Raw genomic sequence first — 25,767 nt, 5'->3', positions numbered from 1 at the left:
TGAAATGTTTCAAAAAATTCTTTCATCATTGAGAAGCTTATCAAGCTTCTATAAAAAAAAATATCAAAATTGCCATTCGTTTTTATAAGAATGATTACCAAACATACCTTCCCTTGAACTTGGCATACGGAACGTACAATTTGACAATTAAAACTAAGTTTGCTACCCACAGTGATTTGTAATAATTATGAAAGGCCATGTCAAAGGGGAAATTTTCTGGAATTTTCTGTTAAAAGAAATCAAACTAAATGCGTTTTTAGAAAAATGCAAGATGTTTAATTGCCATTTTTGATACTTACAAAAGTAACCATACACTTCATTGAACTTCCTAATGGACATTTGCATCATGTTAAGAAATTAAACTTAGGTTATTTGAAAAATTAATAATATTCTCTTATGATCATTTTTATAAACTGTATGGCAGAGCAGATATTTATACATTGAATTATTGCAAATTGTTCAAAGTCCAAGTCTTTACAAAGGCTCTAAGTGAAATAATGAAACAAATTTAAAACTATTATTATCATAATTATTGTTAGTATTATTTATTTTCTTTCTCAGTTAAATTGATAAGCATAACCCGAATGGCAGAATCGCCTAGACTATCTCCCAGGTCTCTTATATCTACTAGATATATCTGCAAAAAAAGTCACTAAATTTCAATGATTTTGTATAGTATTGTTCAATTTTGAATGGTAAAACTGAGATTAAAAAAGAGGTAACCAGGAAAAGTTGCATGCCTGGATAATAAAACAGGACCCTAAGAAGACAGCTTTTGTCTGCCATGATCAAAGTTGGTAAAAGTTGTGGTATTTGCAACTACTAAATAACTAGCAAGTTCTGCTTTCCACAACTGGGTTCATTAAAGCCATTGTACACTTTCGGTACATAAACAAAATAATTTACAGGGTTTACAGAAGGTAATGGTGAAAGACTTCTCTTGAAATATTATTCCATGAAATGCTTCACTTTTTTATATAAGTTGTGATACACGAAGTGTGGGCCTTTGACAATACTGTTTACCGAAAGTGTCCAATGGCTTTAACATGTGGTAAATATAAATATCTGTCAAAGTTTGATCAAAATCTTATGATGCGAACATTTAAACTTACACTGCTGCTATCTTTTGATATCCTTACATAAATTGCATATAATTTACATGAATAATTTTATTCTTACACAGGTTCTACACTGAATACTCTCAATAAAGGTTTATATAACTAAGACCTGACATACTTTTAATTGAAAGTTTGCAGTGGTGGGAAATATTCATTTAAATTGATACAAATGTGGAGAAATCTAACTGCAAAGAGATAAATGTACAATAGCATTCCCAGATATGATACACAAACATAGTTATAAACCACCGGTTCTTTTTAGAACCAACACATCTCACAGAGAGAATGAATATGATTCACACTGATTTTATAGCCTTAAAACTCATAAAATATGGCCGAGTTTTAGAAAAAATTACCACAACAATAAAGTCGCTCTACAACAGTTTTGAGATTAACATAGTTCACACTTGCAGTTAAAAACATGAAGTGCTTGATCTTTTCCTCCAAGTGCTTCTTTTAACAAAATTATTGATCAATTATATTTTGTTTCCTTGATATTTTTTGTTTTTGCTTGGCATCTTAGTAGGGAGTTATAATTAAAAAGGGCCTCAAAAACTGATGCTTAAAATTGATAATTTCCTCAATTTTGCGTCCCAAAAAAGCCTGTTCTTGTAGATCAAAGCTTTATTTATTCTGCACACAACTACAGATTTGCTTAGAATTATTAAAAAAATAAAAAAGTACTAAATAGCATTTTATAACTATAAAGTTAAAGAAAGTTATGCAATAAATATGCAGAGTTGCCATCTCAGTTTTCTATAAGACGTATCAATGAAGAAAGTTCCATCTTCAGGCATGGATGAACTGGCGCAAGCTGTAAACAAAAAAGAAATTACATTTTCAAAATTTGACAGACACTTAAGCAGATGTATGAAACTTCAAGTACTTAAAGGGAAGGTATACGTTTGGTAATTACTCAACACAAATATTAACTTAAAAACTGACTTAGTAACAAGCATTGGAGAGCTGTTGATAGTATAAAACATTGTGGGAAACGACTCCCTCTGAAGTAATGTAGTTTTTGAGAAAGAGATAATTTCTCACTAAAATATTAAAAGACTTCTAGCTTGTAAACACAGTCATTACACATTTTACTCATTTAGTCCAAGATAGCAATTCCTACAATGATACATTATGAGTATTTGCTAGAAAGGAAACAAACAATTAAAGTCAGTGGACACTATTGGTAATTACTCAACATAATTATCATCATTAATCCTTTCTTGACTACGAGTAATGGGGAGGGGTTGATGGTATAAAACATTGTGAGAAACAGCTCCCTCTGAATTGACGCAGTTTTCGAGAAAGAAGTAATTTTTCACCAATTTGATTTCGAGACCTCAAGTTTAGAATTTGAGGTCTCGAAAGCAAGCATCAGAAAGCACACAACTTCGTGTGACAAGGGTGTTTTTTCTTTCATTATTATCTTGCAAACTCTCGCTGACCGATTGAGCTCAAATTTTCACAGATTTGTTATTTTATGCATATGTTGAGATACACCAAGTAAGAAGACTGGTCTTTGACAATTACCAATAGTGTCCACTGTCTTTAAGCAAACATCAATACCTCCATCATTTGTTGAGCACTCTTCTGTATTTCACTCATCAGAGATTCCGTCTCCTCTTCTTTGTTGGCCATTTTGGCGACAGTGCACAGTACTTGGAGGTAGAGGAGTTGTCTACAGATGGCTTGGAATGGTTTACTATGGCCGGATAATCCATAAAATGTACCTCCTTGAAATGATAAAAAGGAAAACAAAATGGCAGCTGTGAATGTGAAAGTACTTGGACAAATTTAGAAGTAGGGTGAGGTTTGAATGCAGACAGGCGAACGGCTGAAATCATTACATGTATATCAAAAGCAATTTTATCTAAAAGATTTTGGTTTCATTCTGTACAAAAGGAAAACCTGAAGTTTTTTTTGTTACATGATTTGTTTGATACAGTTTATTTATATATTTCAAACCCATTCAATTATTTAAGGCAATGAAGAAATTATCAACAACAACCATCTTTAAGAAGTAATAGCAAAATTCTTGTTTATAAAATGAATCAAAGATTAAAATTAATCAAAGATTAAAATTAATCAAAGATAAAATTAATCAAAGATTAACAGTAACAATCTTAGTTACATTGTTTCAACTTCTACCAATATCAGCTTTTAAAAATAGTTAACATTAAAAAGAAATTTATCAAAAATAATGTAATTTAATAACTGTAACAACATGTTGAATTTAATTGCCAAAACTACCTTTACTAATCCAATTCTCGGGAACAAAAGATTTTGTTTATGTCAAAAATTGTAAACCAAATTGATGAACACTATCAATGTTAATCAAATAGTCAAATTTTGGAAACCTTCCAATGCAAGCAACTTACCGAATGCAATAGAGCAAGACTTGAGCATATCTCTTGTTTCGTCCAGCTCCTCTAGAGATTGTTTGAGCTGGGTGAAGCCCTCGTACCAACCACTTAACCACGTTTTGAAATCTTCATCTCTCTGTCTCTTCTCAATGAGGTCCTGTAATTTAATCGAAATCATCTCATTCATTCTACGCAAACTTAAAAAATACAGTTTTGGGTAAAAAAAACTGGTCTAAAGAAAAGTCATAGGGTAAAACAGTCATGTAAAGAAAGATACAACAACAAAGTCCTGTCAAGGATGAGGCAGTCACTATTTACAGACAAACTGTTTAGTATGGGTGTACATGCACAGATTTACCCAAACCAAATAGAGTTGTGGTATTGTGCCCACCAGATATATCTCAGAGAGGCTGATTGGATTTGTACACAAAAGTAAAGTAAGGATGTCTCCGTCTACACAAAAAACTAGATCCCTTTTGGTGAGGGTCCTTGACTTCAACATTTAGACACTGCACAGTTGATTGGGTTTGTCAACTCCCTTGAAAATGTTACCAAGAGCAGGCGGGTTACAAATGCAGTTTTTTGGGGGGGAATAAAAAGTGGTGGAAAGTCTTACCACAATCTCAGCGTACAATATCCTTGCCTCCATCACTCCCTCAGCATAGATGTTTGGACTTTCTTGATCAAACAGGTGAGTCCCACTAAAGAGATGAAATAGTTTATGCAAATTTAAAAGCTAAAGGATAAGAATCATATCAACAAGTCAAATACATGTATACACATTCTTGTCTGGCTGGGGCATAAGGCAGGCCCTTCGTGCATAAAGTAAGAACACTACAAAAGTTGGCAATACATGATTGTCCCTTGGTTTCCTCTACATCCACTGCCTAAAGTCCAGTTCACACTTCCTGCGAACGCGAAGCGAATGTTGACGTTAAAAAATCACAACGAATAATTCGCAGCAGTTCAACTCTGCTCAACTTACTTGTGAATATCGCTGCGAAAGGAGAATTGTGACGTCAAATTCACATCAAATTCGCATGAAGTATGAACCAGGCTTCATTGTTGCAAACATTTCCACACAAACTTACCATGTAGAAGAATGCTGCTGGTTGACAGTACCATATACGTCTAATGATCCCAGCAGAAGGCAAAGCGCTAAAGACATGAATCTTGAAGACCAGGAGAACATCGTGCAAATGTAGTTGATAAGAACCTACAATTGGGAGAAGAAACAAAAAGTTACTTGAGTAAACAACCCATGTCAGACATTTTCATGTTTTAGGTAGTCTTGGTGCAAGCGTGACTGTTCATTATCACTCAACTATCGCGATTCCCTCTGCGTGCACATTACTATCCAACAATAGCGGGCGCTGTGAAGATTCTGCCCAGATCTCCCACCACATCACACAAAACTTGCCGACGGGTTCACGGCTTCCAGAGAATGCCATCTATTGGTGCAATAGTGGCAATGTGTGCAGTGTTGAGTGTATGGTAAGCCCTATGGTTTTATAGTGTTTACCGAATCCACAAGAATGGCTTGCACCAAGCCTAGTATTCAGGTGGCTTCAAAAACAATTGGTATGGGCTCGTTCATAGACCCTCCTTGTGTAACAATTGAAAATCGCTATACACTGACCTGCTGTGCAGCATTACTGTGAAGAAGTTTGAACTGAGGACAACTGGCCCCTCTTGGTAAACGTTGAGAGACAAATCTTGCAGCTGCAAGACGAATGCCTTGGGCTTCATCTTGAAGGAGGCATAGCACAACATTCATCAGACTGCAAGGGTAAAGAAATTTGCAAACAAAATTTATTTGATAAGAAAATGCCAAATAACTTTGGAAAATTTTGTTCACAAGATTTAAATTATATATTTGATTTGCAGTAACACCATGTGTGTCTACCTGGTAGGTGGATTGTTATTCATTTGAGAACTTGTCTTGCTTAATATTACAATACCCCGGAGTTGATTTTCAGAATTCGGGAGAGTTTTCAGTTCTGAAAAAACTATCCTGCTTTTTAATTTCTACCTGTGCAGAAGGGGACTACTGATGATGACTAAAGCGAACTAGTCGAAACATTGAGACCAATAGGAGACTTTCCAACGCTAGGTGGCAGCAGACATACCGGGTAAATTTCCATTGTTTACGTAGTTCTGAACATGCGCATAATTCTGAGAACAATGGATTTACCCGGTAAGTCTGCTGCCCTCTATCGTCCCAGAAAGTCTCCCATTAAGAACTCCGCGGTAATAATAATAATAATAACCTTATATAGCGCTTTTTACAAAAGTGGTAGTGAAGTTAAGAACGAGAAGTCCCCTCGATCCACTAAAGCAAAAGGGTCAGAGTGTACTAATCGAAAATTTGAAAAGTTTATGAAAAGTTCTTTTTTCAACCACTGGTTCTTTTCATAAACAACACTACTCGAAAGAGATTTTCACATGATGTAACCACAAACCTAACCTTATATCATTCCTTCACAATGGATGATTGAAACAAACTTACTCAAGGGATGTCTCAAGTCTATCCTCTGTATGCTCATCAGCTATTTTCCTCCACACCAATGCTGCAGCAATCCTGACTGACTTCACAACAGCCAATCGGATCGTCTCACTCTGAGAGGGATCACTGTACGTAACCATCCAGGCACACCACTGACCAATGAATTGCCAACTGTATAAGGGAATAAGAAAAATGGTTGACTCTTTGTTCATTTATCAAGTAAGGTCCATTATCAAGTCAATTATCCAGTTTATTTTAAGTATCAAATGGTCACCAAAACAAATCTGCATATTTTATGGTGTAACCATCTATGTAGATTTATAACCTGACTGCATTTATCTACATAGTTCACACTGTCTTTTTAAAGTTCAGTATCGGGGTATATATGAATTGCAACTACAGCTATGGCTTTGTTGTTGCCAAGGGTGCTGGCAAGGATGTCCTATACTTCAATGCATGATGATGTGGAAATCTAGCTGCAGCCGTCCCTATAGCCGGGAATAGGCCTTAAACAACTCAACAAACGAAGACAGAAACTGTTATTGTCATTTACATACCTGTCTGTGTTTGACTGCATATGGCACAGAAGCATCTGACCAATAGCAGGCAGTGCAGCACCACACAAGCCACTCCCCCTTTCACCATCAGCCAATCTGGTTAGAGTTTCCCACAAGGGTGACCAATCACAGCTGGATATTTCTTCCTTGTCCTCTCCATTCTTCAAGTCTACCCACAGTGTCAGCACTTTCTCTAAACATGTGGATTCCAATTCCGAATTCGTAACCAAGTTTGTTAACTCTTCGATGAGTCTCGAAACAGCTCCAGTTTGAAGAAATTCCAAACCATACGATTGCAAGCAATTAAGAGTTGCTAATTTTATGTCCAAGTCCTTCGATGTCAAAAGCATCTGAGCTGTAGCAGCAAGATTGGACGTTGAAGGTTCAGAGGTCAATGATGAAAAGGTCAATCGAGCAGTTGTCATGACCCTGTTTAAAGTAGCTAAGCCAACCTGCAAGTAAAATATGTAAAATAAAATTAATTAATGTGGTTCAGTAATACAGCAGTCAACGTAAAAAAATTAATACAGACAGATTAAATTAATAATTTGATAAACACAAACAAATAATAAACATTACTTTGTCTTTTAGCTGGTAACCTGTTTCTGCTAAGCATTTTCTGCATTCAATAGATTTTGAGTTCAGCAGGTCTATCATATTGGCCCAGGGTAAAAAGAGGTAAGCTAGGTTGATCTAGCAGCAGGTAGCCTATTTTGCATAATATAACATAGTTCCAAACGTTTTTGATACTATTTGAGTATATTTCTTTTGTCATTTGAGTGAATTGGATTGGCTGTTTTTTTTACCTGGAATGGTTGAATACCTTCAAAGTACTCAGTCGCTGTATTACTCATGTCAGACAGCAACTGTGTGGCCCCTGAATCAGCACAAGTCTTCTCACACTCTGATATGACAGCCATGGTCAGATTGACAAACACTGCTCTAATGAGAGCACATGGGTTAGTAAAACCAGCTATCCATGTTCTGGCAGCCAGCTTGGCCTGGATGGTAATGAGGTCTTCCTTTTGGATACTGGAAACAAAACAAAACAAAACAGACAATTGTAAGCTAATAGTTTTGCAATATAGCATTCATGGCAATATGTTATGAAGATGTGCTAAACATAATGCTAAAAAATGTCTTTGAATGATAAAAGACGTAATTGAAAATTGAACGACAATATTCACTGTAAATTGTAGTATTTTATTTCTCGCTACATTGTTGAAAAACATTCAGAAAGTTCACCGAAAATCCAGAGCGAATATAATCCCTAACAGGAATACACAATCTGAGATTGCAGTAACGCTTCTCCTATCATAATCTGAGAAGCGTTACTGCAGTAACGCTTCTCATATCCAATTTTAAGTGCATAAAAACTGATATCTTTTACATAACTACATGACCAAGTGAAATGTTGGCTTTTAACCAAAAGTTTTTATTGGCACTAATTTAGGAGACCTTCCCAACAAGAAATCAGTAAATCAAATAATGCGTCACAACCCCATACCTTCTATTTTGGACGGCAGCTTCAAACAACTTCTCCAGCTGCAGTAAATCTCCATGGAGACGGTTGAAAGCTCTGACGGCTCCAGCCTCTATTGGTAGATTATCAATGATCTCAATCATCTGATTGGACATCTGACTCTGTGGTATGAGGGGGACCAGGGAACGGGCTGCTAGCTCACGCACTGGGTAGATTGGACTGCTTGCAAGACGTCTCACTGGCTCCAAGAATGCAGACAGTAACCTGTGAAATACACATAATTATTTCTTAATATATGGTTGGTTTCCTCTGGATAGTACTCTGGATATTTCATAGGTTTCATCGGAGTGTGGGTTCGAATCCCAGTCGTGACACTTGTGTCCTTAAGCAAAATGCTTTACTCTTATTGCTTTTCTTCACCCAGGGGTATAAATGGGTACCTATGAGGGTAGATGCTGCTATTGTATATAAAAAAGCCTTTGGAGCGCCATAGCAGTCCAGGGCTGTATACTCCCCAGGGAGTTGAGAAAGATTTCAGGAATGTTATTGATCCAATGACCAGGGCACTTATGTCAAGCGCAATGCATTATATAACAACGTGTTATTATTAATCTCTAAATGGCAATGACAGAGAGAATTAACAAGATGAAATGAACAAGCTAAAGGCTGTAGTATGTGGTTTCAAAAAAAGATTTATACAAATTTGGCCTAGCATTTCAAAAAGAACATGGCTGTCAAACAACATGTCTTCCTTGCTACAACAAAACTTACTCATTATCTTCATTGCCCACTCCAGGGCCGAGTTTGGAGAGTAGAGTAAGTACAGGATGCAGACTTGGATGAAGAAATAATCTGCCAATATCACATCCTGGTCTCATTTCTTCTTGAACGTCTTCGAATCCATTCTTATCCTCTGACTTCCCTCCTCCACTTCTCCCTGTGGTGATTGGCTGTCCTACATTGGCATTTTCCTCTCCCATGTCTTCTACGTCTATGCTCTGCTCTTTTCTTATGCTGGTATCAAACTTCCCAACCTCATTCAGAAGGAATTCTTGGAGATCCGGATAGCTACGGAAGAAGGTGGCGGCAGACATGGCGTTGACCTGGGAGTGCTCATCTTGCACTTTCTTTTGTCCAAAGATGCGATTAGTTAAAGTGCCTTTGTGGAGAGTAATGAAATAATGAAGAAAACTTATTTTAACTAAATCCTTTTGATAGAAATAGTACACAGGAATAAAAATTACATTTAAAGTTTGTTATTGATTGAAACTAACTTGTGCAAAATCAGTCCAGACTTGATGTAAAGGTTACCAGAATCAAACATATTTGCTTTACTTTGTGTACAGGAATGATTTAGTTTTCGTACAAGATTTGTATTATTGTATTTATTTATTTATTAATTCTGGTTGTGAAAGGGAGGATACTCAGGAGCGCGAACTTAATCATTTCATTAGCCAAGAACACCCTGGAGAGAAGACAGTTTTAGTGGTAGGTAAACCCCAAAGAAGTATTCAAGAAACACCCATAGGGACTGAAAACCCATTTAGTGGCCCTGGCAAGAAAGGCAAGGAAATATACCCTTATGCCAACCCGACTGCCCTAGCAAACAACAAACTCACCAAAAAGCCTCATTGAGCCATTTCTTATTGTCCAACAGGGTGATGCGAATCCACCTATGGCCAATTTGACTGCTTCAGAGCAATGTCTTAATATGTCAGTGCCGACAGACGAGCAGCGAAAGAGTTCCATTAGGATGTTTAAGGCATGGGATTGGGGAAGGTCCTGTTTGTCTGAGGGGTCCAAGGGGAGTGGCTGAGATGCTATCTTCATGAGGCTGTCCATGGTATACGCTAGGAGCGGTCTCTGTTGCATGGACAAGAACGGAAAACCATAATAGTAACAAAAATATAAATATTTAATGTTGCTGCTGTTAGCTTTTCTTTATGCTTAAACAGCTCCATGAAAAATGGGCCCAAGTCTGGCTTTATGCAATCTTTATTTCAATATAAACCACAAAATCAATATAACCCCCAAAATCAATCTTTATTTCAACAGAAAACAGCATGTGCTACATCAGGCTGTAGATTAACTCTTCATTAGAGTTAATCTACGGAGTTGTTTCAGTCAAGTTTGACTTCACTACAACACAACTGATTGCTCACATCTAAAGAGGCAATACACAAAAAGAAAATGTAATCGGCGTACCTCTCGTCCTCTTGGCTCAGCACTGACAATGGATTCTACCAACAGAGGCAGCCCTGCACTTTTCTTTGTGAATGATGATTCCGCTGCTTCATTGGTGACTAACCCAAGCACCTTATCCAGTACGATCTTGGGTAGGGACTGTAGTTTGGGTTGCTGACTGGCCAGCAGTCTGGAGCAAAGCTTTGCAAAGCCCTGATTGCAGCCGTCTATGGCACCCTACACAAGAAAACATATTTGGTTATGTTATAAGAGTGGAAAAACCAGGATCTTTGTGCGGGCTGTATAAAAGAGATCATCTGAATTGCTAATACACATGTACATTATGATATGTAGAGCAATGGTAAAACTGGAAGACCGCGTACATAGGGCTAGAACGCTCAGTTGGTAAGAGAGCCGGCATGTTAATCTGGAGGACGTTGGTTCAAATCCAGCTCTAGTAAATTTTTCTTTGTGCAACCCCAAATCAATAAGCCTTTTTGAGATATGGCGGACACAATGCTATAACACTGTAAAGTGGTGGTAAATTTGTGCGTATTGACCATAGAAATAGAACGTATGTTATTCAGTGAAGTGCGCATTTTAGGCAACGCAGCGTTTACACGTAAACCTAATGATCACCCATACCTCAAAAAGGCTTATGGTAAAACTGGTACTATTTACATTACATTATTTACCTTGTGCCTGCATCGTGTAAGAATCTCCACCAGTAAGTTGGCCATGAGGGTCAATTGGTCAAAGGTCAATACACCATTGTCACGGTCATGACTTTTTAATGGCATCGTCTCTACTATGGCTCCTATGAGCAAACTACATTCCTGCGACAAAGACCAAAGGAAAAAGTAAACATATGTTTATCAATCATTTTTTCTAATCTTACCGTTACTTCCAATACAATAATAGTAATGGTTCCTTTTACAGCACTAATTTGCATCACTCAGTGACGCTAAAGGCACTTCAACATTTAGTGTTTTCTTGAAAGGTATTGTGGAGCTACAATTTTGAAGCCAATCAAACCAGGAACACTAAGGCAAACCTCTTCTTTTTTCAAAAAAAGCACTGGGCTCTTTTATGTGCATTACACAACACAAAGGACCAATGGCTTTACGTCCCATCCAAAGGACCCAGCAATAATGGATAAGTGTTTTGCTAAGTGTCACAAGGGTTACAATCAGGACTCGAACCCACACTCACACTCTAAACAGAATCACTAGAGGTTGAATTTGGTGCTCTTACCCCCTCGGCCACAGTATGCCAATTTTAATGGAACTTTTAGTAAACTGAATGTGAATGTTTTACTGTTCCTTTTCCCCTTTATCAAATTTACAGATTGCAAGGTTTTTAAGTCAAAATGTATCCTGTGAAACAAAACCTTAACAAATTAGGATGGATCACCTTCAGATTGAGCCAACAACAAGCTAGGATCAACTGATGCTCTTCAGACAGCGACATCATCTTATCTTCCCCCGCACCATCATAATCATCATCATCGTTGATCCGGTAAGCAGCCATCTCTGTTATCAGCCCCTCGATGGCCTCTCCCATCTGGCAAAACGAGGGCGCCATTCCTGAGCTACCGCCCGCGCCAGAAACATCCTTCTTGGCTGACACAGGAGATGTCTTCTTCTGCCCTGATAGAATGAGGAGGATGAATTGAGTGATGTCTTGGAGAGTTGCGAGGAGCTTCTCGACCAGCGATGACCAACCATCGGAATCCGAGATGAAAATCTGCTGTAAAGATGTTGGCTGGTCAGTTATGCAGCTCTTGATGGCTCGTATTAAACCTGTAAAGATACCAGAGTGATTCTTTTAAGAGAAACAGATCTAAAACTCGGAGCGATATGAAAATTAAACCAGGATGTAAAACCAAATCTAAAATAAACACTTAAAATAAACCACTTTTACAAATTAATAACTTTAACTTAAACTCAATAAGAAACAACACAGGATAGACAAGTTCACTGAAATGAAATTCTAACCGTAGTAACTAGTACAACCACGACAACAACAGCTTTTAGGTTTCAATTTAAAAAATTTGGTATAAAAAACAAAAACCTTTTCCAATAGCCCTTTAGCAACTTGAAGCTTAATTGAGGAGTTGAAACCTAAAAGCTACGGTTAGAATTTCATTCAGTGAACTTGTCTATCCTGTGTTATCTTCCACTCAAGTCAGTGTCCCAAAATTGATGCTACAAGGGAAAACGGAGTTGAAAAATAGGAAAATTAGATGATTGTGTCGAAGGCAATTGCTCACCGTGCATCGGCGTTACAGAAGCAGCTTGTAGAAGATTCTTTTTGCAGCACTTAAGCTGATAGATAAGACTCGTTAGCAGACTCTCTATGAAGTTGACGGTTCCCCTCTCTGTGGAAATGCCGTTAGATTTCACTGGTGAGCTCGGAGAAGACCTGCTTGCATTCAGTGTTTTAACAACAGAGTGTCTTTGGAAAAAGAAAACAATTCAATGTCAGCTTCTACACATATAGTTTATATTAGCCAAGCAAATAAGCCAATCAATATTTTTATTTAAAGGGAAGGTATGCATTTTGGTAATCATTTTGGTAAAATTAATGGCAATAAAAACATTTATTTGGAGGCCTACATCAGCTTACAATAGTATAAAGCATTTTGATAAACATTTCACTTCGAAGTAACATGATTAAATGTAAAAAGATAGCAGTTTTTATGGCCCAAAATTTCATTCTGAGACCTGTTTCTGCAGTAACATTTCTCAGATTGTGTATTCCCATTAGGGATTATTTTTCCTGCTTGGGCATATTTGCTCCGGATTTATAGGGATTTCTCAAATATTTTAACATTTAATAAATGTTTAGAAGTTTTATTGTATGATTAAAACGGTTCAAAAAACCAGTAACTCTTCTCGCATTCCCATGTTGTTTTTACCAACACAGAGTAACTCACAAGAAGTGAATCAAAAACACTCACTTGTAAAAGATCATCTTTGACAGTAATGCCCCTGCCTCGCTCTCCTGTAGTTTGGGGCTAGACACAAGTTGCAGGGCCCGGCAGAGGATCTCCGAGGATGATGTATAGGGATATGAGGCAGAGGACGGCAAGGCAGTAGGGAAGTAGGTGGACAGGAGATGATATGATGATGACCTCAGGTCATTCGCGCTATCTTGGATACACTCAAGAAGGATAGAGGCATTTCTAGATGTATAACAAAATACATAGATGACAAAAAAAAATATGGTTTTGTCATGCATTGATTTATGGGCACTGAACACTATTGATTTCAAAGTTTGAAGAAAACCCATGACCATCTGCATAATAACTGACAGACTCCTGAGAAAAGGCCACTATACTGCTATGATCTCATATAACAGTAAACACAGTGTAGAAATCATTAAAACACTATATTACAACCAGGCCTCTAATTAACCCATGGCGCCAACAGAAATTGCCTAGGTACCTTGTGCTTTTGCTGTGGTGCCCTTTGCAAACTTCTAATAAGTTTTCCTCATACAATAAAGTGACCCTTACAAGAGGAAAATTGACAAACCCCTTTCAAGAGCGAAGTTCAAGACCTGTTACTTTTATCTATAAAAACTTATACTTATATAAGTTGTATTTTACAAATGGTGACATACCTTTCAGAAAGCAAATTGCATTTCCCGTGATCAACAGCCCAAGTCATGACATCACCTGAAACAGCTGTTCAGATATTGAGGAAAAAATTAGTTTTTAGTAAATATTATGTGCAGGCATGAAGCATCCTGTCCGAGTGGATCTAGTGAGGCAAAATTGAAGTGTTGTCATTGACCGAATGATGCCTGTATAGATATCAAGGAGCTTCTGGGATCAGTATCTTTTGGGGCCGGAGAAGTGAATCAAAGAGCATGATTTTCATCAAGGTTGAAGAAAATCACAACTTTGTTCAGCATGCATAAAAGTCTGCAATATCTCATACCTGTAAGCTGTTGCACTTTTAAACTACAACTCACCCAAAATTATTGCCATCCAATGGAGAAATAACGCATCAGTTTGTGATATCAAATAAAATATACATTGCCACTTATACTTATTGTGTTAAAATTATTCCAACCACGAAACTACGAACCATTCTTCTCTTTCAGTTTATCCCTGGCCATCAAGTTGTCAAACATAACCCCAAGAATCTCCATAGCAACTCGTCTCCGCTGGTAACAAGCTCCCGGAAACAGTGACCCAAAGCATACTTCCATCAGACAGTCCAAAGCGTCTACGGCTCTGAGCAGTTTTTCAGTCAACACATCAATCTTTTCTCTGATCTCATCAGCTTGTGAAGTTCTTTTCTCCGACACTTTCATTCCGCCCCTTTTGACATCCATGGGGTGTGCCTTGTCAGTCGGACACCGATCGTCAACAGATGATTCGAGTTTTGTTTCCAACTTTCTCAAGTTTTTCAGGAGACCTAGACCGCCGTCACATAACCTGCCGACAAAGACGATTATGTTGTGGCGAAGACAATTGCGGAATTTGGCCGAATCGGAGTTCAGGAGGTGTGGGAATGTCCTCTTGAGAAGAAGCATCTCAGATGGGGTAGGAAGCTCAGATTTCTTGGGGGAGCAGCAGAGTAGACTTAGAGAGTCACCTTGGATGTCATTTTCAGGGTGCCAGAGACCTGCCGAGACAATGTCCATGTATTTCTCCTAATATAACAAAGGGAAAAGACATTTACGTTTTCTAAACAGTCCGTCTTAATATTTTAAACAATTACAATCCCTAAATTAATCAACTTAACAAGTTAAGCATTCTTTTCAGAGTCTTGCAAGTTTTGAAATCTATCCCGTGGCAGTAGAATAAAAAGCAAGACCTAGTTTCCCAAGAACAAAATCTACAAAGCAAAGTAGATATATACATGGCGTTACCACAAACAATACCACAAACATTGATACCTCACCATGCAATCCCCCCAAAACTATATAAGTTATATATTTTAAAATAGTATATAAATACAATAAAGTGTGATCGGTACAGTCAGAAATACACCCACTTGACCAAGAGTTTGGTAAATTTGGAAATGTGATTTGTCAATGGACATTCTGTGAAACTCACCAGCCAATCAGACTCCAGGGTGTTATTGCACCGTGCAGTTTTCAGCAGGATGATACGGGCATGTAGGCGACGTACATCAGTGTTATCATTGGGTGGCTCGTTATCCAGGCTCTTCATGAGTAATGAGAAGACACCAGGGAAGCTCTTGATCGCAGATTGAATCCAGGAGTTGGACGTGTGATACCTCACTAAACTATATCACCAGAAGGAGAACAATATACTAGAGTTGTGATCACAAGAAAAATGAACTTCTCTTAAAATCACCATAATTACTACTGTTATCTTTGTAAACAAATTTTATGAGAGATAACCTAATATCACAAGGCTGGACAGCCTCTTCGAGGTAAGGGCTACAGATTTGGACGGTCGACTCAAATCAACTGTCACCAGAGGCATGTTGCCACCTACTCCTGGGAGTGAAACAGGGTTACCCCGTTCACAATCCATTTGGATGTAGGCAACAGATCATCCACAAGGAGCCTTGCTGGTAGAGCAGATTGCACTACCCTCCACCTTGTTATCTAGCAATAAAGTGTCATGACCGGGATTCGAACCCACACTCTGCTGATGACAACACCAGAGCTTGGGTCCGGTGAACTAGACCGCTAAGTTCAAGGAAATGCTTCTTTAACTAGATAGAAACCAATTCTGATTATAGTATATTCCTTTAGATATTTACAGCAACACAACATACCCGTCATCGTTGCACAGTCCCTGCAGCATCACTTGCTCCCAGATGCTCCCCCACCTCTTGGTCAATTCCTCTTTATCTTCCTGCGTCCTCTTCCCAACAGACTCCTTCCCAGGCATCATCTCCTTCCCCATCTTCCTGACCAAGGCATTGTGCAGCTCAGTCACAGCAGCAGCTAGATAGTTAGTCCCTAGGCAGTGCAGCAGCTCCCTGGGCAGACCTGGGTGCAGTGTTAGAAGGTTGATGGCGTTGCAGTGGGGAACAAGGCGGGACATGAGGTGGTAGCGTCCCTTGACGTGCCATGCTGTACTCAGCAGAGTTGAGATGATGGATTCTGCAAGCTGTGTAGATTGTACAAAGAAATTTGAATCATTATGTGATAAATATACATTAGACCAGACTAATTCAATTTAAACCATTCTGCATTCTAGCTACAATCTCCTATTTACTCAACCAAAACACTGAACTAAGACATTGTTTAGCTGGAGTCATTGAATCACATTCAAAATTTACTCATTAATATAAACAATAGCTGTGATAGCACTTTTTACAATAACCGTTTTACATTAATGCCCTGGTCATTTGGTCAATAACATTCCTGTAATCCTTTTGCAGAGAAGACACTGAAGAAAATTCAGTTTTAGATGTTTTACCCACGTAGTCACGTAGGGACTGAAAAACCCGATCCACATACAAGGCTCCTGTCCAGGTGTCCAAACGGGGTTCACAGAGGTGAAAGGCAGGGACAGAAGTCACTGAACCAACCCGACTGCCCTACTAGCTGTAATACCTGAGAGTCAGCAATTCCCAGAGCCTTAGCCTCCTCTTGATGAATGACCAGTAACGTTGCTAAGGATGATCGGATCATCTCAGCCACTCCATCCACCGGGCTCTGCCATTCTCGCCACACTAGCTTCAGAATGGCCTGGGTCTGAGTTGAATCTCTGTCAAACAGCGGAAGACGTGGATGGGTTGAGTTTTTCTTTTGGATGATCGGGAGGAGGGTTTTCATGACTTGAAGGTACAGACTCAAGGCTGTGGGGTTGAGACCGAAAAATCTAAGAGTAAAACAATTTTTTATTGACTAGAGGTATCGATATAGACGCGCTGCCCCTAGCAGCGAGACTCTAACAGCAGTCATACTAATTTGACTGAGGTAATCTTGACCTACAAATCCATAACAAATCATCTCCTTTATGTTTTAAGTGAAAGACACTTTTAAGCAATTTACACTCATTCCTTAGACTATTGTTTTCCATCATCAAGGAAAAGGACACTGAATTAAAATCAAGTGATTTTCATGGAAACTAAGACATTTTAGATGAAATAATTCTTAAAAATTCTGGTAGCAATAAAGATTAATGTACTGTAGCCTGTTCAGTTTAACAGTCAGCAAACTATTTTGCTCTGACAATTACCAGTCTTATAATACACAAAGGAAAGTTACTATTAGTGAACGTACCTTCACTAGTATGATATTTCAGTTCCCCTGAGGCATCCTTGCATAGGTCACATATCAATGGGAAGATCACATGAGTAGAAAGAATTTGTTGCTGTAAAAAGAAATGGGGGGAAAACAGAAAATATGCAGTAAAACAAACTTGTTTTATTCTTAAAGCAATATTTATGCCTGGGCAGTTCTTTGCAGTACCTGATGCTAATTAAAAATCCACCTCAAAATCACCTTCTGTAAAAACCTGTGCACGACTTCAGCATACCTGGTAGTGTTACACATTATGCAAGGGGGTTTGATTTCTATAGAACCCTTACACAAAGTGAAACGCACCTACGAACAATGCGCTTTTTCAACCATTTTTGAGAGGCAAATCTTTTGGGCACACATTTGTGAAAGATTTTGACTCCCACAATGTCTGACAGGATAGGCGGTAGTAAGTGCGTTGTGCAAGGGGTCAATATAAATACAAAATTAAGAACAAAATCTGCTAAAACTAACCTTGTCATTACGAGACACATCTTCGAGTAGAATAGCCTTGTCACAGCATGTCAATACTCCTCTTGCTATTGCTACTTGTGGAAAGACCGTTGATGCTGGTTGAAGGGCAGTAGTGAGTGCAGGGACTGTCATGTTACCAATCTGTAGATTTTCCTGGCCACCAGTAGCTACAAAATTTGACAAAATAATAGTAAATGAGTGTGTAAAATGTCGAACTTGCAGCTGAGAAGCTGAATTGCAAAGGACGCAGCTACAACGTGTTCGGGCTGCAGGCATTTCAGGGGTGCCAATGGCAGCCTTCCACATCAACCATTATATGACCAGGGGGCACAGCGAGAGATCAAAAGTGTTTTTTTTTCCAAAGGGAGGAAAACCGGACAGCCCGCAAGGAGAGAACCAACGCAAAACTCTACTCCAATATGGCCTTAGCCAGGAAACGAACCCGGGCCACACTGGTGAGGCAGACCATAAAGGAATAGAAGCAAACAGTATCTAGCTATTACTACCCATCACTACTTAATAACTCACTTGAATATCTGTTGATTAGACTATTAACTGCCTGAGCTGCTAGTTTAGGTTGTGGGGCAGAATTCAGCATCATAGCGAAGGTGCTTCCAGCCATGAGACCACAGTCCTTGGAAAACCGCTGTAAACAAAACGCACAAATGATTTTGTGAAAAATGCAGGTGTAGGTAATCAACTTTTCAAGTGCGAAAAAAAAAGGGAAAATCACTTTGCAAAAAAAAGAGAGGAAATAAGCTGTAATGAGTAAATTGGTAATTGTGTACCAAAAATGTCAGTTACATGTTTCAGCAAACCTTGCTTGAGCACTGGGATGAATGAGTATTTCATTACGAGCAACAAGGTTTTAGATATTAAAAATGGCTTGCCGACAACATTATTATATCATACATGATATAAGAAACTTATCAAATTATATTTTATTTCACTTGGTATCAAGGCCCATTTTGATGGCTCTGTCTACGGTAAGCGAAGAATCGTGCTTACAGAAGTTGGGAACTCTGTGCTTACATCAAGCGCATTTCACAGATTAGCATGGGATTTTTGCTTGTGTGCTTGCATACTCCATGCTACTATGCATTCTTCACTTCCGCAGCTAGCGCAGAGATTTTGTGCTTTCACAGTAAGCGGAGAATGATGATTGTAAGTGCAGAATTCAGCGGTAAGCAGAGCCACATAATTGGGCCCAGATCCAAAGGTGGATTATGAATACCTTGTCTTCAATCAGAATGACCAATCCTGAAACCATCTGGAAAAGGTCTTCATAAACGTCGCTCCGTGGACTGGTGCTTTCCCTTGGCTGCCAGAGCAGGGGTCCAAGGTTCTCTTTAGCGTACTGGCAAATCTTCAGAAACACCTGAAACAAGAAGTGCACCATGAACCTTGAACTGCAACATTCCAATGGCCTTTAGTATTGTGTCAAAAATGAGTGCCAGCAACACACCGCAATCCTGCTTTTTCTCTTCTTGGAATTCAAAAACATATACGTATAATTTGGCTGAAGAACCTTGTGAATAAAAAGCATCAAATTCTTCAAGCAAGGTACAATGCATAGCTTTATTTATCGCAACCTGTGTATAAAGAACTATACAAACTTACAACTAATCATTCATTTTAGCTGCTGCTTACCTTGGTTGCTTGATAGCAAATATCTGCAGCTGGTATCTTGCTCGAGTGCACATGGTCTATTTCTTTAGTTCGTCGGCCAATTTCACCGCTGAGTGTCCCGGCCACAGACGATAGTACTAGGGCAAAGTTTTTTGTAAGGTAATCCCGAACAATATTGCTGGTTTCAAGAAGGCTAGAAACTGCAGGGAAGACAGTTGATGAATCAGTTTTAAAACAAAATGAAATTTGTTAGCTCTATCTAGGACTTTTTCCACTGTGCTGTACATGGTTACAGAGTCCTCCGGGGCGTCCAAAATCCCACCGCCCAAAAAAGTGCACTGCCATGGAATGTTAATCCAGTGAAATAAGTTGCTTGTAAGATTTGAATTATGGAGCTGTGATAATTTTCCGCCCCAAAATGGACCCTCATACCCAGGGTGTCACTATGGTTTTTTTTACAAAAGTGAACAGCCCCCTTCAAGGCCATTTTAAAAATATATTTTGGGTATTTTTGTGTATAATCCTGGTAGTCAGATAGTCAGGGTTCGATAATGGTTTCACTTTTGACTACGTTCTGTGAGTTATCTCACTGTCTCTACATGTAACTATTACAGACCTACACAGTTTTTACAAGAATCGTATTGATTTAGAAAACACGTCTGTGTACTTGCATTAAAACTACATTAAAAATTGCATTAAAAACTACACAACACCTTTGGTTAATGCTTCAGCACTCAACCCGCCTCTGGAATCGAGTGGGACGAGCAACTTGTGCAAACATTCCTCAAGATGGCTCCTCGTTTCTGGTCGTAGACTCATCAGTATATCCAGTGCCTGAAAACAAGAGAAAGAGTTGTTGCCATTATAAATGTGTTGGAAAGTTTTAATTATTAATCAATGTACTTGATGAAAGGGATGTGATTTACATAATCAATCTTAACTTATTTTGAATTCAGCACAAAGTGTATCTGAGCCAAAAGGACCAGAATCTCAACGGAAGGCAAAATTGCCTTCTTACACCCTGGCCATTTCCTTGGTGCCCATTCAAATGTTGCAGTACAAATTTAAACTTCCCTCACTGATGAGGTGCATTTTACCAAGAAAAATCTGCCTGACTCTTTCAAGAGTAAAGCATTAGGTTTTTAAGAATTATGCTTTTTGGGTTGGAGGGAAAATTACTCTGGGAAAATTAAATGGGTAACTTACTTTTTTTTAATTCAAGGCTGCCGAAAAAAAATAACTGATTTCGACCCAAACCAAAGTATATCACAGATTTTGAAGCCAATAGACAATCAGCAATATGGCTATAAGCCTAAGCAGTTTAAAGCAGTTCCGTGAGTTTTAAATTATCCCTCTACTTTGGACCACTGTGTTTTCAGTTGCAGCAATTAATAAATATTACAAGGAATAAACACAAACCTTTTTGAACTTCTGGAGGACTTTGGTATTGTTTGCAAGGTCAATGAATACATGACTTGTGATCTGACTGGCCACAGATAGAACCGATTCTTCTTCTTTCGTGATCGTTGAGCTAGACGAAGCTTTCTTGGACTTCTTAGAAGTTGTGGTGTGAGATGGATGATGTTGTTGGATATAAGTCACTGATTCAATAAGTTGCTGGATTGTGTCTTGGAGACTGAGAACTTGAGTGGGAGTCAATCTGAGAAGTGGAACCATACATTAATCACTGCACAGGATAGAGGCAAAGTTGTGTCACAGGGACAAGGTTGTTGTCATAAAGTTAAAATGTTTTTTAAAGGAATTAAAGGAGTGCGATGAAGACGAGTTTCCATTTCTATTCTCTGTGTTTGTTGTGGAAATCTGTCCCAAATGACAAGGATCTGTGTTGGAGTTTATACAGGCCTATAAAACAAATATTGAATGCATTTTGGTCGTGAATGGTATTGTTGCACAATATAACTCCTCGGTAAAATCTTGCCTTTTCGAAGGTACGTGCCAGGCCTACAAAGGGGTCAATAAGGATTAAGGTATATGGGGTCCAACAAACAAAAAACAATAACACAAAACAAAAGGTTTTGAAGTGATAAAACACACATTGTTAAAGCCATTGGACACTTTCGGTAAACAGTATTGTCCAAGGCCTATACTTTGTGTATCACAACTCATATACAAAATAACAATCCTGTATAAATTTAGGCTCAATTGGTCATCGGAGTCGGTAGAAAATAACGGGAAAACCCACTCTTGTTTCCGCACGTGTCGCCAAGTCATGACATAAAATAAATAAAATAAATCTGTAATTCTCGATATCGAGAATTTATATTGTTTTAATGTTTTCTCAAAAAGTAAAGCATTTCAGGAGAAGTCTTTCACCATTACCTTCTATCTGTAAACCCTGTAAGTTATTTGTAAATCTGTGAACTTTTAATTTTCTTTTCTGTACCGAAAGTGTCCAATGGCTTTAAAGCCTAACTAAAAACTCAAATCCACCCGTAAATTAAACCAACATTCCTGCAATAAAAATAACATACCATGGAGATAGAGCAACTATCATCATCAAAAATTGTTTGATCGTTTTGTTGAATTTGATTTGTATGGCAACTTTGTTGTTTATAAGTTTATGCCAATTGAATTGGCTTCAATATAAAAGTTCAAACTAGTTCCTTTTATTGATCCGTCCAAAGACCTTTACGTAAGCAACACATGAGCAGAAACAACACAGTCCCAAAATGTGTTTTTATTTTATTCATTATTAAAACAATGTATGAATATTTACCTTGTTGCATCTGGTGACAGTGACAATGACACTCGCTCAATCGTTTCGATGCACGAAGAAACAACCCGAAATTCATCCCTCAAGTTGTCAGTTTTGTGATCCCTCGAAAAACCCAAATGCTCTTTAAAGGAAGACATCATTCGTTCAAATACCTCGCTAGCCATTGCAGCAAAACCAGGTAAGCTTTCAATGATTGCTCGAGTTAACAATATTATGAAACCATTCTTGTTTGCAACCCTTTCGTGACCTCCTCACTGTATTGTTGACTTTATGATGTAAGTGAACCCACTCTGCGGGGTTGTAACTCTGGAGGGCGCTATTTTATCAATTAAAATTGTATCGAGTTGTTGCGTAATTCACACGCACGTGTATAAAATTAGACACATTTCCAAAAGCATTAAAACCTCAAAAACATTTTTTTTAAGCGTTTGGCAAGTCTCAATAACACTCATTTTAATAAACAAATACCTCTTGATCACTTGTTGAATAGATTAAAATTAAAAAGAAAAAAAAAGGTAGGCCTATCTATCCACTTTATTCAAACATAATTCTTTTGATGAAAACCACATAATTGAAATGGTTGGAATAAGCATGGAGAAATAAAGCGACAGACTTTTACAGTCTTTAAATAGACTTTAATATTAAATTTACTAACAAATTTATGTGTGCATTCAGTCATTCCTTGTACTTTCTTCAAAACAGTATATCTACTCCTCTGTTCATTTCACTAACAGAGCAGATTCAAATGATTTAAACAAAGGCCCAACTCCATATACAGCTGATTAAGAACAAAAAGTACCTCAGAACAAACATACCAGGGCCCAATTTCATAGAGCTGCTTAAGCAGAAAGTATAAATTAGCAAGATACCAGTCACATAATGTACATTTCCTGGTATATATAAAAAGCAATAATTTGTTGTGCTTAGCTACTTTTTGTGCTTAAGCAGATCTAAATGACATATGTATGACCATGTATGACTGGTTTCCTACATAAATGTTTTAGAAACATTTTCTGCTCAAAGTGGCATGCACATCATTGGAAAGGCTGAACATTTTCCACAACACACTATTTGCCTGAAATGCTATAGTTTTTGGGGAAAAAAAGAAAAACAATTAGTTTTGATATTTGAATGCAGTGATAATATACATGGGGATTTTCATAATTTTGTTGTGATTCCCACTCCGATGACCCATAGAGGTTATATTTGCACATAGGGTTATAATCAAATTTATGTTTGGTCTCATAAAGTGTGGACTCTAAGGAGTTGAAATTGGTCTTTCCCAATTACCAATGTCATCCAAGTGCTTCAAGAGGCTGTTTAAAATTGGGCCCTGAGGCTACTCATGATTTAAATTCCCCTCGTCAAGGGCAATGTAGAGGCACTCAAGTCATCCCAAGACTTATTCAATAGTAAGAGGTGAAGATCTCGAAAAACAACACCTTGCAAACCTCTGGCCTTTCTGTGTGACATCCACCGAAACACACCTTGTGCTCATGTCCAAACGCAAATATTAATACTATTAACAAATGTATGTATACTATGGTACAAATGTCACCGCAGCACAATAGTAACTAGGTGGCATTGCATGGATATTAATTATGCAAGCCACATTTCCAAGACTCAACCACATCATCAAAATTAAAGTCATTCTACAAAAGTTCAAGTCTCTGCGGAAACATCTCTTCGGGAAGCATTATTAAGTGTCCTTTCCAAACGGATTTGCAAATTGGCCAATTACAACCACATAAGGCACCAGTGAAGCAATCCACAGACATTTTATGAGTTTTCAACCTATGAAGTCAACAGGGGTGTAGATATTCTCTGCAACATATTCAGCCAGCTCTTGTTGTCCTGGGGGAAACAGAACAGAAAAGAATACAAATCTTTGAGTTGAATTTCAAGTGTAAAAAAGTCTGATTTTTTTCTCTTTTTTTCTTTCTTTTTGTGCAGAAAATCTTTACAATATTCAGAATCAGAGGAGATGGCCTCAATGTAATTTCTAGGATTGTAAAAGAGATGTCCATAATATCTTGGGGAACAACGAACACTGAAAATGAGGTACAAGTATTCCTTCCTTCCTTCCTGTGAAGTGCAGCCTCACATATGCAAGGATAAATGCACTGTGTGTTTGGGCATGCGTTTAAACAAATAAGTAGGACATGCTGTCGAGTGCGGTAATAATTATTATGTAAACAAGTATTGTAAAACAATGGGGGACTTTTTTAATAGAGACACTAGGTGACAGTAGACTTCTGCGCATGCTAAAAACTATGTAAACACTGGAAACAAACCTAGTACCGTAAGTCTGCTGCAAAAGTCTCCCATTGTGTAGTCATATTACTACCCAGGATAAATGGGCTAATAATAAATCCTTCATCACCCCCCCCCCCCCCCCCAAAATGCAACATTGAAGCAAAAATTAAACTTACTAGCCCAAGTTTGGAGCTTTTTTTCTTGAGCCAGCTGTTCCTTTTCCTTCTCAGACAATGTGGAATAGGTGTCCTTGGACATTCCGTACTGACCAGCCACCATTGAACCTGCACTTGATATCACCTTAATTACCACTACACCCAGTAAAGTCCAAACGCCAAAGCCATACACAGCTGAAACTCTCCAGCCCCACTTTGAGTTTTTGCTGCGGTCAAACTTTCCTTGGACGTGCTGCCACAGTGACGGCATGGTGTTTTGTTGTCCCAAGCTTGACTAGTCACATTCGATTCATTCAATGCTGCAAAATCAAGTCAGTGAAAAGTTAGATCTAAATTTAACTAGAAATTTTTTGGATAACTTTCCGTATGGCACCACCACCTTTTCACTAATATACAAAAAGGGATATCTGATCAGGTAAGTTAGATACTTTTATACTTCATATCGAATGAATATGGTGGCGCACTGGCACCATACAGAAACTTTTCCAATTTTTCTTTTTAAACTTTGGACTTGAGCAGTACATGTTTCCATATTATTATAACCCGCCACAACTTTTCCATTCACTATGAATACAAAAAGTACTTTTAGTGAGTACTGTAACTCAACAAACAAATAACAGACAAAAAAAGAATATTCCTTTTTATTTTGTAAACCTTTTCCCAGAAGAACATTAATTTTAATGGTGCCCATTCATTCATTTTCAAGAAACACACGCAAGCAAGTCCAAACACAACAATCAATAATGACGATTTAGCTACGGCAGTATTTACACTGCTTAAACAAGAATCATAACCATTCCTCTCTAACCTCTAGAGCTTATAATGCATATGTTCAATTGTCACTGCAGTAAAACTCAAAGGATCTTACTTTGTTTTGGGAAGAAGATTCACCACTCTTTCGAGGTTTCCTCTTTCTTTGGATTTTTCAGCAGCGGACATAAGCTCAAAATCGAATGTGCTGCCGCCCTCAATAGTTGATAACTAATTATGTGGGTGGGCGGGGCACGAAACTTAGATGATACTGCAAGCAAAACTTGCA

The 25,767-nt window shown here is 38.1% G+C and overlaps 2 protein-coding genes across 2 annotated transcripts; both read right to left on the bottom strand.

The window, feature by feature from the left end:
• Nucleotides 1-977: 977 nt before the first annotated feature.
• Nucleotides 978-22,537, bottom strand: LOC117292198 (thyroid adenoma-associated protein homolog). Its single transcript, XM_033774162.1, has 30 exons — nucleotides 22,297-22,537; nucleotides 20,979-21,219; nucleotides 20,273-20,393; nucleotides 19,581-19,759; nucleotides 19,165-19,308; nucleotides 18,459-18,576; nucleotides 17,931-18,097; nucleotides 17,439-17,529; nucleotides 16,767-17,011; nucleotides 15,980-16,317; nucleotides 15,286-15,478; nucleotides 14,309-14,879; nucleotides 13,839-13,902; nucleotides 13,174-13,398; nucleotides 12,484-12,668; nucleotides 11,625-12,013; nucleotides 10,907-11,047; nucleotides 10,233-10,448; nucleotides 9,647-9,890; nucleotides 8,799-9,186; nucleotides 8,052-8,291; nucleotides 7,351-7,576; nucleotides 6,545-6,996; nucleotides 5,991-6,158; nucleotides 5,121-5,262; nucleotides 4,573-4,697; nucleotides 4,098-4,182; nucleotides 3,497-3,638; nucleotides 2,685-2,851; nucleotides 978-1,932 (listed from the first exon to the last, which is right to left on the bottom strand). Exons 1-30 carry the CDS (start codon nucleotides 22,458-22,460, stop codon nucleotides 1,867-1,869), a joined length of 6,237 nt encoding a protein of 2,078 aa, XP_033630053.1. The 5' UTR covers nucleotides 22,461-22,537; the 3' UTR covers nucleotides 978-1,866.
• Nucleotides 22,538-24,082: 1,545 nt separating this feature from the next.
• LOC117288235 lies at nucleotides 24,083-25,699 on the bottom strand. Its single transcript, XM_033769013.1, has 3 exons — nucleotides 25,597-25,699; nucleotides 24,729-25,027; nucleotides 24,083-24,150 (listed from the first exon to the last, which is right to left on the bottom strand). Exons 2-3 carry the CDS (start codon nucleotides 24,976-24,978, stop codon nucleotides 24,086-24,088), a joined length of 315 nt encoding a protein of 104 aa, XP_033624904.1. The 5' UTR covers nucleotides 24,979-25,027; nucleotides 25,597-25,699; the 3' UTR covers nucleotides 24,083-24,085.
• Nucleotides 25,700-25,767: the final 68 nt, after the last annotated feature.

The sequence above is a fragment of the Asterias rubens genome, chromosome 1, assembly GCF_902459465.1.
Source record: "Asterias rubens chromosome 1, eAstRub1.3, whole genome shotgun sequence".
NCBI lineage: Eukaryota > Metazoa > Echinodermata > Asteroidea > Forcipulatida > Asteriidae > Asterias > Asterias rubens.
Note: the sequence above shows the minus strand (reverse complement) of the source record. Positions and strands in the feature narration are given on the sequence as shown.

What these genes read in the sequence shown, in the direction of transcription:
- LOC117292198 (XM_033774162.1), bottom strand. Translation starts at nt 22,460, where the DNA reads ATGGCTAGCGAGGTATTTGAACGAATGATGTCTTCCTTTAAAGAGCAT. An exon ending in GTTGTTGGCTCAATCTGAAG is followed by an intron (nt 11,048 to 11,624) that starts GTGATCCATCCT and finishes TCTTTGTCGCAG; the next exon opens with GAATGTAGTTTGCTCATAGG. An exon ending in CAGCAGCATTCTTCTACATG is followed by an intron (nt 4,183 to 4,572) that starts GTAAGTTTGTGT and finishes TCATCTCTTTAG; the next exon opens with TGGGACTCACCTGTTTGATC.
- LOC117288235 (XM_033769013.1), bottom strand. Translation starts at nt 24,978, where the DNA reads ATGCCGTCACTGTGGCAGCACGTCCAAGGAAAGTTTGACCGCAGCAAA. An exon ending in AAAGCTCCAAACTTGGGCTA is followed by an intron (nt 24,151 to 24,728) that starts GTAAGTTTAATT and finishes TGTTTCCCCCAG; the next exon opens with GACAACAAGAGCTGGCTGAA.